Source organism: Scyliorhinus canicula, chromosome 22, assembly GCF_902713615.1.
Source record: "Scyliorhinus canicula chromosome 22, sScyCan1.1, whole genome shotgun sequence".
NCBI lineage: Eukaryota > Metazoa > Chordata > Chondrichthyes > Carcharhiniformes > Scyliorhinidae > Scyliorhinus > Scyliorhinus canicula.
The window spans coordinates 15,752,943-15,766,049 of NC_052167.1; the positions used below are offsets into that span (position 1 = coordinate 15,752,943).

A 13,107-nucleotide genomic window follows, 5' to 3' on the forward strand; every position below is an offset into this window, starting at 1 on the left:
CTCGCTCTGCTAGTTAAGTATGTTATGATCTCGGTAGAGCCTGATAATGATCCTGTTATATTTTGCAACCCAAAATCCAGGTATTTAGTAAAAGAATGAAGCCACAAACTCAAAACAAAGCATTTACTACATCAAAATCAAAGAGCATGAGTACAAATGATCACCCTGTATCTTAAATTACATTAAAGATATTAAAAGTACAATGAACACTGATACTTGTTTCTGCACCCATTTTACATAGTACCTCAGTTAGCTCGAGTCTTAAAGTTGGAAGATTATCCTCTTCATCTGAGGACTGTTTTGAAGATTCCTATAAAGGTTGATATTTCTTGCTTTGCTTTTCCAGATCCGATGTAGAGTTATATTGGATTCAAAATGTTAACTCTGTTTCTCTCTCCATAGATGCTGCCAGATTGGCTGAGTTTTTCCAGCATTTTCTGTTTCTATTTCACATTTCACATTTCCAGAATCCAGAATATTTTGCATTTATTTTAATATTTCTTTGGATTGCATTTCGGGGAAGTTTGTCCCTTCACATTTCCTCCCAACTGTCCAATGGTTGCAAACTCCCCAATCAATATAGGCGTCACAAGTATCTTAAGCATGGCCACCTTGGACTCTGATGGTTCTAACATTATTTCACTCTCTCCTCAGCTTGTCTAAATCAGAAATTCAATTGAATGTTAGTAGAGTTCTTCAGTTATCAAGAGTTTTAATTCTTTTAGCAACCTGACAGAATTTCAACTAAATTCAGCAGCAAGAGATGTTCCCTATAGCTAGCTTGTTCTAAACTCAACTTCAAACAAAAACCTAAAAAAACATTTGAAACAGAACCACACCCACAATCTACTCGCCTCATTTAGTAACTTATTGACTTTTTTTTCCTACTGTTTATCTCCAAGGCAGATTGACCACATGAACAATTACTAGAACCCAGATGCTTTTACCGGCACCAAGTTCTCAAAGGCACCATCACCCAAATATTTAAATACATGCATTTTCTCCAAAAAGCACATGGGAACTAAATTGTTCCAGACAAGAGAATGTATAAGTATTTTAATAAGTACTTAATATCGTAGCCAAGAACGTTGTTTTTTTAATTATTCATACCATCAATGATACATAATTCTATGCAATAATATTTAATATTTTCACTTTGATTTAAAGGTATGGACTGAAGACAAATGACCAGATCCTGGCTGATGAGAAGCACGAAGAACTGTAAGTTACTTTTAACTGATTAACTAACTACACAGTCTAAACTTCGAACAACAAATTTCCTCAAAATTAGGACTCTCCTGTTATGCCTTGGATAGGCCCCAAATAATACTGAATGGATAAGTTAAAGCACTTAGTCATGTTGTTTGTTCCTCGGAAGGGAGATCGTCAGGACTCCAAGTGACCCAAAGAGGCAATAATGTCAGTCCACTTCAGTGGGAGGGGTTGTTAAGTGGTTCTTGTGCCATTTGCCTCCAAATATTGCAGAGAACAAGAAAAGATAATTTAAGAAATAGGAGCAGGAGCAGATCTTGGACTTTGCGAGTATGTTCTGTTATTCAATAACAATGGCAAATCTTAAACCTCAAATCCACTTTCCTGGTCAATCACCATTCCGCTTGTCCAAATAAGTGAGAACTACAACCTTCTGGGTAGAGAATTCCAAAGATCCACAACCCTCTGAGTGAAGACATTTCCCTTTTCTACAATCCTATATGGCTGACTTCTTATCCTGAGTCAAGACCCCTACTGCTTGAGTCTCCAGCTGGGGCAAACAGCCACTCAGCACCTACCCTGCCAAACCATCTTGGAATCTTTTGCTCTGGCTCTGTATTCACACTGTTGAGAAATATTTTTGATGGTACTCCTAAATCATCTATTCTGCTTTATGGTATTTCTCTATACAAATGGTATATTTTGTGTAGGAAATTAATATTGAAAAAAATCCACTTTCTGAACTAAAGTAAGGAATGGAAAGGAATTGTACAGTTCCATTTCCCCTCTTACAGCCAACTTTAATGCATTTTGTGAAATCATTGGTCTGATGGTCAGTCCTGATCAGTGAAGTTTACTTTGAATCTCATGTTTCCACGAGTTGCCTGTAAGAATACTGGCAAATATTTGTTGTAGATAATGGTGTTTTTCTGTTAACCTTGGGTAGTTGTTTTCAAAATAAATCATTTATGGAATTGTGGTTCCAAGAATTTATGCTGAAACAAATTTTGATGAGCCATTTAACAGAAGCATTTGAAATAAAATAATGTTCATGAAGTGACACATAGTAGCTGATCCATTGCTGAACACACCGATTAAGAACATATCCACTCATGGATTTAAAAGGGCAATCCTTTGTGGAATCGTTGGATATTTCCAATGAGTGAGATTTTTCATTTTGCATAAGACCATCAAGTCCCAAATGAGGAAATTTCTGACACTTAGTTCTCAGTTGTACTTGACCGTCAAGGTGTGGATAACCAGTATTTATGAATGAAGCAGAATTTATTAGACAAGATTTTACATCTCCTTGACAAGAAACAGTGAATACTACATAGGCATTCTCATTTCTCAAGATCCCAGCAACTCTTGGTGTTGTCAAAATAGATGATGTCTCTCTTCATTGTCTTTGAAGTGGTGTTGAACTGTGTCCAGAAGCATCATACCCTAGAAGCCATGGTATCACTGTCAACGAGGATTACGATTTCTCAACTTTAATTCCCCAGTCTCCCATTCCTCCTCCCTTTTTTTGGGAGGTGGCCCAAATTCACACCTACTGACTGTAGGATGCAAACAATCTCATGTCACCCCAATGTTTGCAACCCCTGCTTTATGTGTTGTAATCTGAGGCACAGCTATTACTTACATCCTCAGACCCCAGAAGAAAACCTTCCATGACAAACAAATGCACATTTCCTTCCTTCTGCAGAGAAGCCATCAATAAAGTCACATTCTCTTGTTAGCATATGTTAACCCACATTCCACATAAAGCTATTAAAATTAACAGTTAAGACCACTCCCTATCATCATGTCAGCGAATTAAGGTTTCCCACTGGTAAAGATCAATCAAAGCAATGCATGGTTTATTTAAACATAATGTCGTCATAAGTTCACAACATTTTGTTACGATCCCAATTTTAAAAAAATTTATTCATGGGATGTGGGTGTTGCTGGTTGGGCCAGCATTTATTACTCATTCCGGAGGGGCTTTTAAGAGTCAACCACAGTGCTGTCGACTCAGATGTAGGCCAGACCAGGTAAGGACGACAGATTTCCTTCCCTAAAAAAACATTTATGAATCAGATGTGTTTTTATGACAATCAACAATGGTTTGTAGTTATCATTGCACTTTTAATTTCATATTTTTATTGAATTCAAATTTCACTATCTGCCGTGACAAGATTCAAACTCGGGTCCTCAGAGCATTACCCTGGTTCTGTGAATTTGTAGTCCAGCGATAATAGCGCTACGCCATTGCCTCCTCCAAATGATGTTATAAAACATGGGGGAACAGAGTCACAGGACTGCTAATTAGTTTTAACAACGAAAGAAAAACATTTAATAAGCATGAAAAAATTGGATTATGATGCAATACATATTTACTTGCCCCCTCCCCTTAATTTAACAATTACGCACAGATTTTAAGATTGAGACGGATTACAAAGTACATCTTAATTTACAATGGTCCCATGAACACAGTCTCTTTTAAGCACACAAGATGACTGTGGGTAAATACACTCTCCACTTTGAACCCTGAGTGAATGTTTGTGGATGTCTCCTCAGAGTCCCCCGTGATGACTGTCAGGTGAGAGTTTCTAAACTCCACCCTCAAAAACACACTTTAAAATTTTCTCTCATAATATGCTTTCCCTTAGAGATTTGCATTCTGAAATCCAGACCAGGCTTTCCAAATTACGCTTTTAACAGTAAATCCGGTCCACGATTTGACACCACCCCATTTCAGGTTTACATAGAACATAGAACAGTACAGCACAGAACAGGCCCTTCGGCCCTCAATGTTGTGCCGAGCCATGATCACCCTACTCAAACCCACGTATCCACCCTATACCCGTAACCCAACAACCCCCCCCCTTAACCTTACTTTTATTAGGACAACTACGGGCAATTTAGCATGGCCAATCCACCTAACCCGCACATCTTTGGACTGTGGGAAGAAACCGGAGCACCCGGAGGAAACCCACGCACACAGGGGGAGAACGTGCAGACTCCACACAGACAGTGACCCAGCCGGGAATCGAACCTGGGACCCTGGAGCTGTGAAGCATTTATGCTAACCACCATGCTACCCTGCTGTCCTTTCTCTGAACTGCTTTTACAAAAACCCAGAGACCTAGCCACCAATTTCCATTGTTATTTCAACTACAGGCCGTAGTAAAATCTCACAAACCTGAAAATCTCTTCCGATATCTTTCTGGCATCTGAGTCTTGGATTGGATTGGGTTTGTTTATTGTCAAGTGTACTGAGGGTCAGCGAAAAGTGTTGTTCTGCGTACAGTTCAGACAGATTATTCCATACATGAAAAGAAATACATGGGGCAAATATAAAATACACAATGTAAATCCATAGACACAGGCATACAGGAAATTCAGGTGCAACATGCAGAAGTGTAGCACTACTCAGGAGAGAAGATTTATGAAGAGATCAAATTACTCCACGGGAGGGTCATTTTAGGAGCGGGGAAGAAGCTGTTTTTTGAATTTGGTAGTGCATGTTCTCGGACTTTTGTGTCTCCTGCCTGATGGAAGAAGTTGGAAGAGTGAATAAGCTGGGTGGGAGGGGTCTTTGATTATGCTGCCCGCTTTCCCAAGGCAGCAGGAGCTGAAGACAGAATCAATGAATAGATGGGAGGCAGGTTCACATGATGGACTGGGCGTGTTAACGACTCTCTGTAGCTTCTTACGTCTTGGGCCGAGCAATTGCCATACCAGGCTGTCATGCAGCCAGATAGGGTGCTTTCTATGGTGCATCTGTAAAAGTTGATGAGTCCATATGGACAGGCGAATTTCCTTAATTTCCTGAGAAGATATAGGCGCTATTGTGCTTTCTTGGTTGTAATGTCAACGTGGGTGGACCAGGACAGATTTTTGTTGATGTGCACACCGAGGAATTAGAAGCTGTCAACCATCTCTACCGTGGCCCCATTGATGCAGACAGGGGAGTGTATGATACTTTGCTTCCTGATGTCAATGACCAGCTCTTTAGCTTTGTTGACATTGAGCGAGAGATTGTTATTGTTGTTACACCACTCCACTAGGTTCTCTATCTCCCTCCTGTATTCTGACCAGGTTGTTGTTGTTACACCGCTCCACTAGGTTCTCTATCACCCTCCTGTATTCGACTCTTCGCTGTTCGAGAGCCGACCCACTACGGCTGTGCCAGCAAACTTGTAGATGGAGTTGGAGCCAAATTTTGCCACGTTGTCGTGTGTGTGTGTAGGGATTATAGTAGGGAGCTAAGTACACAGCCTTGCAGGGATCCGGTATTGAGGACTATCGTGGAGGAGGTGTTGTTTATTCTTACTGATTGTGGTCTATGGATCAGAAAGTCGAGGATCCAGTTGCAGAGTGAGGAGCCAAGTCCTAGGTTTTGAAGCTTTGATAGGAGCTTGTTTGGGATTATGGTTTTGAAGGTGGAGCTGTAGTCAATAAATAGGAGCCTGACGTAGGATCATTGTTGCCGAGATGCTCCAGGGAATGAGTCTTCTCAGCTCTGTCTGTCTTTACTGGATTGTCCTCTGTTCTGCTACCTTTAACCTCAGACTTCTTGGAAACTTCACTTCTCTTGTCCTTAATTAGCTGTTCTTCAGGTCTCTCTGCACTTGTTTATTTGACAATTACTCCATCGTATGGCTTTTCTTCTCACAAAGCTGACCGAGATGTTTACCCCTCTAGCCTTCTAAACAAACTGCTTCTAATAAAGCCTGAGAGCTGCCTTCTCTCACAACTTACACATACAAACACCTCTAGCATGAAGCTGACTAAGTTTAGCCTTCCAGGCACAGAAATATTAAATTAAACACACTTAAAATCATACCTTATTTTTAATGTTTACCAATACAAATATAAATCCTTTAAAACTACCTTTGTTTTCCTAGCAGTTTTTAGCCATTCTTTCAAACAAACAAAAACAAATACCTAATTGTATTTTGGCAATTAAGACAGCTTCAGCTCAAGTCTCAAAGGAGTTCGGTCATAAAACGATAAAACAATTTTGTTTATTCATAAGCAAGTGTTTTCCCATTTCCCCAATTATTTCACTTAATTGTCCCACAAAAAGTCAAAATTGAATTACCATTTAAGCTATGTTTACAGAATAATATCCATAGATATTGAAGATTATCAAAATGTTACACTCTGTAATGTTTTTAAAAAATATCATCCTGTGTGCCAATTCCTTGTAAACTCTCTAAAATCTGCCTTTTCGATCTGATACCCTAGCTTTTGTATCAACTTTTTCTAATTTTATTTGGATCTTAAACCGTAGCAAAACTTCTCCGTGCTGCTCACCCATATTATTTAACCTGCCTGCCCTATTTTGTTAAAGCTGGATCCAGCAATGCTACCGCAATGCGGTTAACAGACACAGCTGTTAACAATATTCAGAATTTCATTCCTTTTTTTCTCATTTCGTCCTTCCTTGTCTAAACAGTATTTAAAATCTTGTAGAACAATACTTTTGTTTTTTTAATCTCCCTTGTTCTGTTTTCAGATTTCATCTACTATATCCCTGGCTTATGAAATGAAAATCGCTTATTGTCACAAGTAGGCTTTAAATTAAGTTACTGTGAAAAGCCCCTAGTCACCACATGGAGGCGCCTGTTCCCGTACCAGCCTCCCCGAACAGGCGCCGGAATGTGGCGACTGGGGGCTTTTCACAGTAACTGAATTTGAAGCCTACTTGTGACAATAAGCGATTTTCATTTTTCATTTTCATTTGTATGACAACTCCACTAATGTAACACTCCCGTTTCAATTTGGAGTCTTCACCAACTTGCTGTGCACATGTTGAGTGGGTGTATGTTAAATTCCCTTGCGTTAGAGACAGTGAAAACAGTTTGGATGTGGACATGCCAACGTTGGACTGGGGTGGGCACAGTAAGTCTCACAGCACCAGGTTAAAGTCCAACAGGTTTATTTGAAATCACAAGCTTTCGGAGTGCTGCTCCTTCGTCGGGTGAAGTCCAACAGTTTGGAAGTACTTCATTGGTGTCCAAGTGCTTTAGAATATTGTGAGGTTTTGAAACAACTCTGTGTACATGGCCCCTTCTTCCTTTTTTGTCTTCCTTTGCATTGTGATGTTTCAATTTTTTTTGTATGGCATGCTTCCCTCAGCCCATATTGCCATCTCAATTTGCAGACAGGTTCCTGTAAGTGCCATTAACTAATCTTCCTGTGGTATCATTGCTTCTATTATTTCCCACACTCTGAGCATTGTAATATATGTATTATAGCACATTTTGTATTTAATTCTCTTTAGACAAAAAGGAAAAATAACACCTCATTTAATCTGTGCTTATTTCTAATTAGCCAACTTGATTTTCCTTCTTAATTCCTCCTGCATACCTTCATCTTTTATGCAAAATCTTTTTAAATCAGTGCCTTTGTCTCATTTGTTGCTACCATCCTCTACTAACTCTTCCTAATTCAAAATTTATAACCTACCTTCTCAATGAGTCATCTCAGGTTTTTTGATACCATTTTAATCTGTTTGATCATTTGGCGAGAGTCACCATTCTCCCGAACGTAAAGTAGTGCTTCAAACTTGGTAGAAAGGATAATTTACCCCGAATATTCCTTATGTAGACCGACTCTTCTCATTTTCCTTGGTCTGTGGATTGTCACCTCTCCTTCCTTTTACCATTACCAGTTCCCTATATCTTTGCAGAAACCCAGGCTCCAAAAACTCCCCTTTTCAGGTTTGTCAGGGAGACTCCAATTCTGCTTCAAGTTCTGAGGTTATAAGCTCAGTAATTTAATTGGACAAACCTGGATAAATATTTTCTGCATGTGTGTTTGCACAAATTAACATCTGGTATTCAAAACTCCCCAAAGTCCGCAGGAACCACACATCACTGCCCTTTCCTGTGCTGCCCTTTTCTGCTATAAATAGCCAACTTGCCATTATTTTTTTAAAAACAATTTTCTCTGCTTAAATTTAAGTTAAACTGCTATGCCGTCTCCTCTTTGACTTGAATTCATGGTGGCACTACATTTTCATTGTGGGAGTACTGCTTTTGCTTTGTTTCCCACCTCTTTCTATGATCAGGTCACTGGCATCATCTCTGCTGAACTCGAGTTGTTGTTTGCCCTGTTTTTCAGGCTATGGTACTGACTGTGCGACACATGGAAATGATTATGGTATTGTGCTCTGATGCTTTTCCCAAATTAAAGTTCAATTTCTCATCCAAGCGTAAATGTGTATGATGGATTATTTATTTAATCTGGAACTGGTTACAAAGTAGAATGTGATTAAAGGTTTTAGATAGCCACATTAACTGTTGTGATAGAATGAGCAAGTTTGTTCCCATCATTTGAACACTGAAGTGGAGTTGCAGCCTAGAAATCAATGCCATGTATTTGTTTCTTTTAAGTTATGAGCACATGGAGCCAGCTTTTTAGGACTGCTTTCTCTTTTTTTTTTTTAAATTTAGATTAGCCAATTATTTTTCCAATTAAGGGGCAATTTAGTGTGACCAATCCACCTACTCTGCACATTTTTGGGTTGTGGGGGCGAAACCCACGCAGACACGGGGAGAATGTGCAAACTCCACACGGACAGTGAACCAGAGCCGGGATCGAACCTGGGACCTCAGCGCCGTGAGGCAGCTGTGCTAACCACTAGGCCACCGTGCTGCCCTCGCTTTCTCAACGACAGCAAAGAGTGGAGTAGAAATGCTTGAGAGTTTATTTAGTAACTAAAATTTCACTTGCGTCTGGCCATTGATCGTGTTTCCTGTGATTAAAATGTAGTTACAATGAATAGTGGTGCTTTCAGCATTAATGGTAACACTGGCACTCTGCTTCACCGTTACTGTTTCTCTCAACCCAATAACGGTCTTTCCTTTTATTTTGGCCTCATGATGTGAGTGATGCTGGCACGTCTGTCTCTATTAGTTGCTCCAAGGAGGTGGTGGGCCATAAAGTTTTCAACTTTTGATGTGATGGTCTCTTATCTTCAAGCTGTGGTAGCCCACTTCAGAATGCATTAAGCATCAACAGCATTGTGATATGTTACCTTTCCTGAAGCGTGTTAGTAACCCTTTTGGATTTTGCTGACAATATGGCAACTTTCAAGTCCCTTTTTTATATTTTCTGGTGCTTTTCCATGAACGACTAGATTTATTAAAGCCAATTTCACAACTTGCTGTGGTGAGATTATGAATTCACGAGTTGTACACTATTGGGGTGGAGAAGATTTCCAGACTGACCCCTTCCCAATGGAGCCCTTCTGCTTTGCAACTCTCATCCATGGCTGTCTATTACATATTTTACTGGTTTGTCCCCACTCTTCTCTCCTCTGCTTCAGAACCCATACACGTAGTAGAAGTCTTTTGTCCAATTCTGGGCACCACACACCAGGAAGGTTTTGGCGAGGTTATGGAAGTAGCTTATTAGAATGGTTCCAGGGATCTGTGAGTACAGTTATATGGATAGCCTGGCGAAGTGGGGGCTGGTCCACTTAGTATAGAGAAGATGAAAAGGAGATTTGATAAGATTTACAAAAAACCATGAAGATTTGAATCGAGTACATAGTAGAAAATTCTTTCCAATGGCTGAAGATTCTGAAACCAGAGGGCACAGATTTAAAGTGATTGGCAAAAGAACCAAAGATGGCATGGGGAAAACCTTTTTGTTTCAGTACGAGTGGTTAGGAGCTTCAGTGCATTTCCCTGATAGGGAGGTGGAAACCGATTCAATGGTAAACGATTAGAAGGGAATTGGATAAATAGTTCAGGGAGAAAGAAAATTGAAGATGCGGGGAAACCGCAGGAGTGTGGGACTAACTGAATCGAAGATCGTCGCAAGAAGCTTGATTGCCTTGCTCTGTACTCCACTATTCTATGTTAGGTGCATTTTAGCTTAAACTACAATTTAAACTCATATGCAGAACTTGCTGTCCATTCTGGTTGTTTTCAGTGACTCGGGCCCCTGCACACATTCCTCTACTGAACTACATTGTATGCCTTGGTTATGTGGTTACGTCATTTACTCAGCTCTGGTATTCAAATCACTTTATGTTTAATGCAACCTGTTCCAGATTCCCTCCCTCCACCCCCAACCTGCCAGTGAGTTTCGGGATTACATGTCTGCGCACTGAAAACCTCTTCGCTTTACACTGTTGCAGTACCTGGGCTCATATCTACTTACTCTTGGGTTGAATTCCATGTCTTTGGCTTCTGGACTCACTGCAGCCTCCACCATGCCACTGCTTTCCACTGAGACTACATTTCCTGAAAGACTCCCTCAATTTCACTACCTGACATAGAACATAAAACCGTACAGCACAGTACAGGCCCTTCGGCCCACGATGTTGTTTCGACCATTTATCCTAATCTAAGATCTACCTATCCTACACCCCTTCGATTTACTGCTCCCCATGTGCCTGTCCAAGAGTCGCTTAAATGTCCCTAATGACTCTGACTCCACCACCTCTGCTGGCAGTGCATACCATGCACCCACCACTCTCTGTGTAAAAATGTCCCCTCGTGATGGCCATTTCCACCCTGAAGAAAAGTCTCTGGCTATCCACTGTATCCATGCCTCTCATCACCTTGTACAACTCTATCATGTCACCTCTCTTCCTTCTTCGCTCCAGTGAGAAAAGCCTTGGCTCCCTTGACCTTTCTTCATTTGACGAGCCCTCCAGTCCAGGTAGCATCACTGGTAAATCTCCTCTGCACCCTCTGTAAAGCATCTACATCCTTCCTATAATGAGCCATCAGAACTGGACACAATATTCCAAGTGTGGATAACCAGGGTTTTATAAAGCTGCAGCAAAACCTCGTGGCTCTTAAACTCCGTCCCCCGTTTGAGGGATCTATGTACGTGGACCCCAAGATCCCTCTGTTCCTCCACTCTTCCGAGAATCCTGCCTTTAATCCTGTATTCAGCATTCAAATTCGACCAAGGGCTGGTTTAGCTCAGTGGGCTAGATAGCTGGTTTGTGATGCAGTGTGATAGTGGAGTTCGACACTTTAGGAACTTTCAAGTGATTGTTGGGTAGGCACATAGAGCACACCAGAATGACAGGGAGTGGGATAGCTTGATCATGATTTTGGGCAATGCTCGGCACGACAGCGAGGGCCAAAGGGCCTGTTCTGTGCTGTGCTGTTCTATATTCTATATATTCTATAGAACAAGACCAGCAACATGGGTTGAATTCCCGTACCAGCTTACCCAAACAGGTGCCAGAACGTGGCGACTAAGGCTTTACAGAGTAACTTCATACTTGTGACAATAACATTTTATTATTATGTGAATGAAAGCCAACACACCGTGTGCCTTCTTAATAACCCTTTCAACCTGGGTGGCAACTTTGAGGGATCTATGTACGTGGACCCCAAGATCCCTCTGTTCCTCCACACTTCCAAGAATCCTGCCTTTAATCCTGTATTCAGAATCAAATTCGATCTTCCAAAATGAATCACTTCACATTTATCTAGGTTAAACTCCATCTGCCACTTCTCAGCCCAGCTCTGCATCCTGTCAATGTCCTGTTGTGACCTGCAACAACCCTCGACATACAGTGGGTTCGTTTCTGCTGCTATACTGGGACTTTTTAATCACATCCAAAACCAGCTCGTCGCTATTCCTGCTGGTTGCCACCCTGTTCTGGATTTAGCTGCTATATTTCTGAATTATCACTACTGTTAATCACGTGCTTCCCGTTGTCACTCTACTTGTCTCTCAAAACTCCTCCATCACTCTTCAGTGAACCAGGTTGGACCAGCTTTTCAAACGTCTTATGCTGCTCCCCTTCTTGTATGCTGCTTACCTCCCTTCATCTGTTCATTGAAGACACTCTATCAGCTGCACTCATCTGAATAATTTGCCTTTCAGCTTTCACCTGGATTACCAGACTTCACCAATTAGTCCTCTGGTTTCAATGTCCCTGCTCCTTGCTCCTCAGCTGATCTACTGGATCTGTTGGCGCAGAGGGAACCACCCTCTGGATGATGCACTGCTCCTCCTTTGCCCTTCTATTCCACTGATAACCTTCACAAGGGCACTGATTCATGGACATCCCAAACACATGCCATCATGTCTCACCACAGGATCTTTTTGGTCAACTTTTGTCCTTTTAGTATCCTTTGTTTATGATCATGACATATCTCTATTAATTTCTTCTGTATCTTTTAACCTGAATTCTGCTTTCTGCCCCTTTTCTCCTATTACCATACGTAGCACTTAGTCATAATGCTTTAGGCTTTATGTACAGAGGACAACCTTGATGGACCATTGGGTCTTTTACAGCCTGCAGTTTTCACAAGTTCGACACATACAATACAGCGCAAGGAAGCTCTAATGTATACAGATGTTTTATCTCTCTTTATATTAATGTTAAAATGGTATAATAGACCCAGTCTAACATCAAGTAAACCAGACTAACGTTGGCAGAAAACAAACCATTTCTGCTGACATCTGGGGTTTTCCATTTTGGCAGATCCTTTACCTGGGTTGCCAACAGCAAGGTTAAACAACAATGTTACTGATTAAAAAGCATAGAGTAAATGTTTGAAAGGGTTGGACTAACCCTTAGGGTCACTTAGTGACTGTGATCTCCTCCTAAGCCTATGCCAGTGAATCATAATGGGGGCCATCCCAACTGCAGTGTTGTAATTTACTCCAGTGAGTCTATGTGCAACTATTTGTGAAGTCCACTTAGTAGATTCAATATTGGCTGAAGCCTCTCGAGCACAAGGCAAACTTTTCAGGTTAACCTTGATGTTAAAAATTTGACGCAATCATTTCCCCAACACATTTAACATTCACTAGAATTATTTATCAGATATATGGATTGAACAGCATCAGAGTACGTGTGTTGGCAGTCAGGTAGAATGTTGCTCAACATTTCTTGTGAAATGGAATTGTATT

At 40.8% G+C, this 13,107-nt stretch overlaps 1 protein-coding gene across 10 annotated transcripts in view; it reads left to right on the forward strand.

Annotated features, from left to right (window-relative positions):
- Positions 1-13,107, forward strand: part of LOC119956026 (adenosine kinase-like) — a 264,496-nt gene that overhangs the window by 48,230 nt on the left and 203,159 nt on the right. For all 10 annotated transcript variants that reach the window (XM_038782747.1, XM_038782748.1, XM_038782753.1 and 7 more), the window contains exon 3: positions 1,168-1,221. In XM_038782747.1, the coding sequence (XP_038638675.1) occupies positions 1,168-1,221 (54 nt within the window). The remainder of the gene's footprint in view (positions 1-1,167; positions 1,222-13,107) is intronic.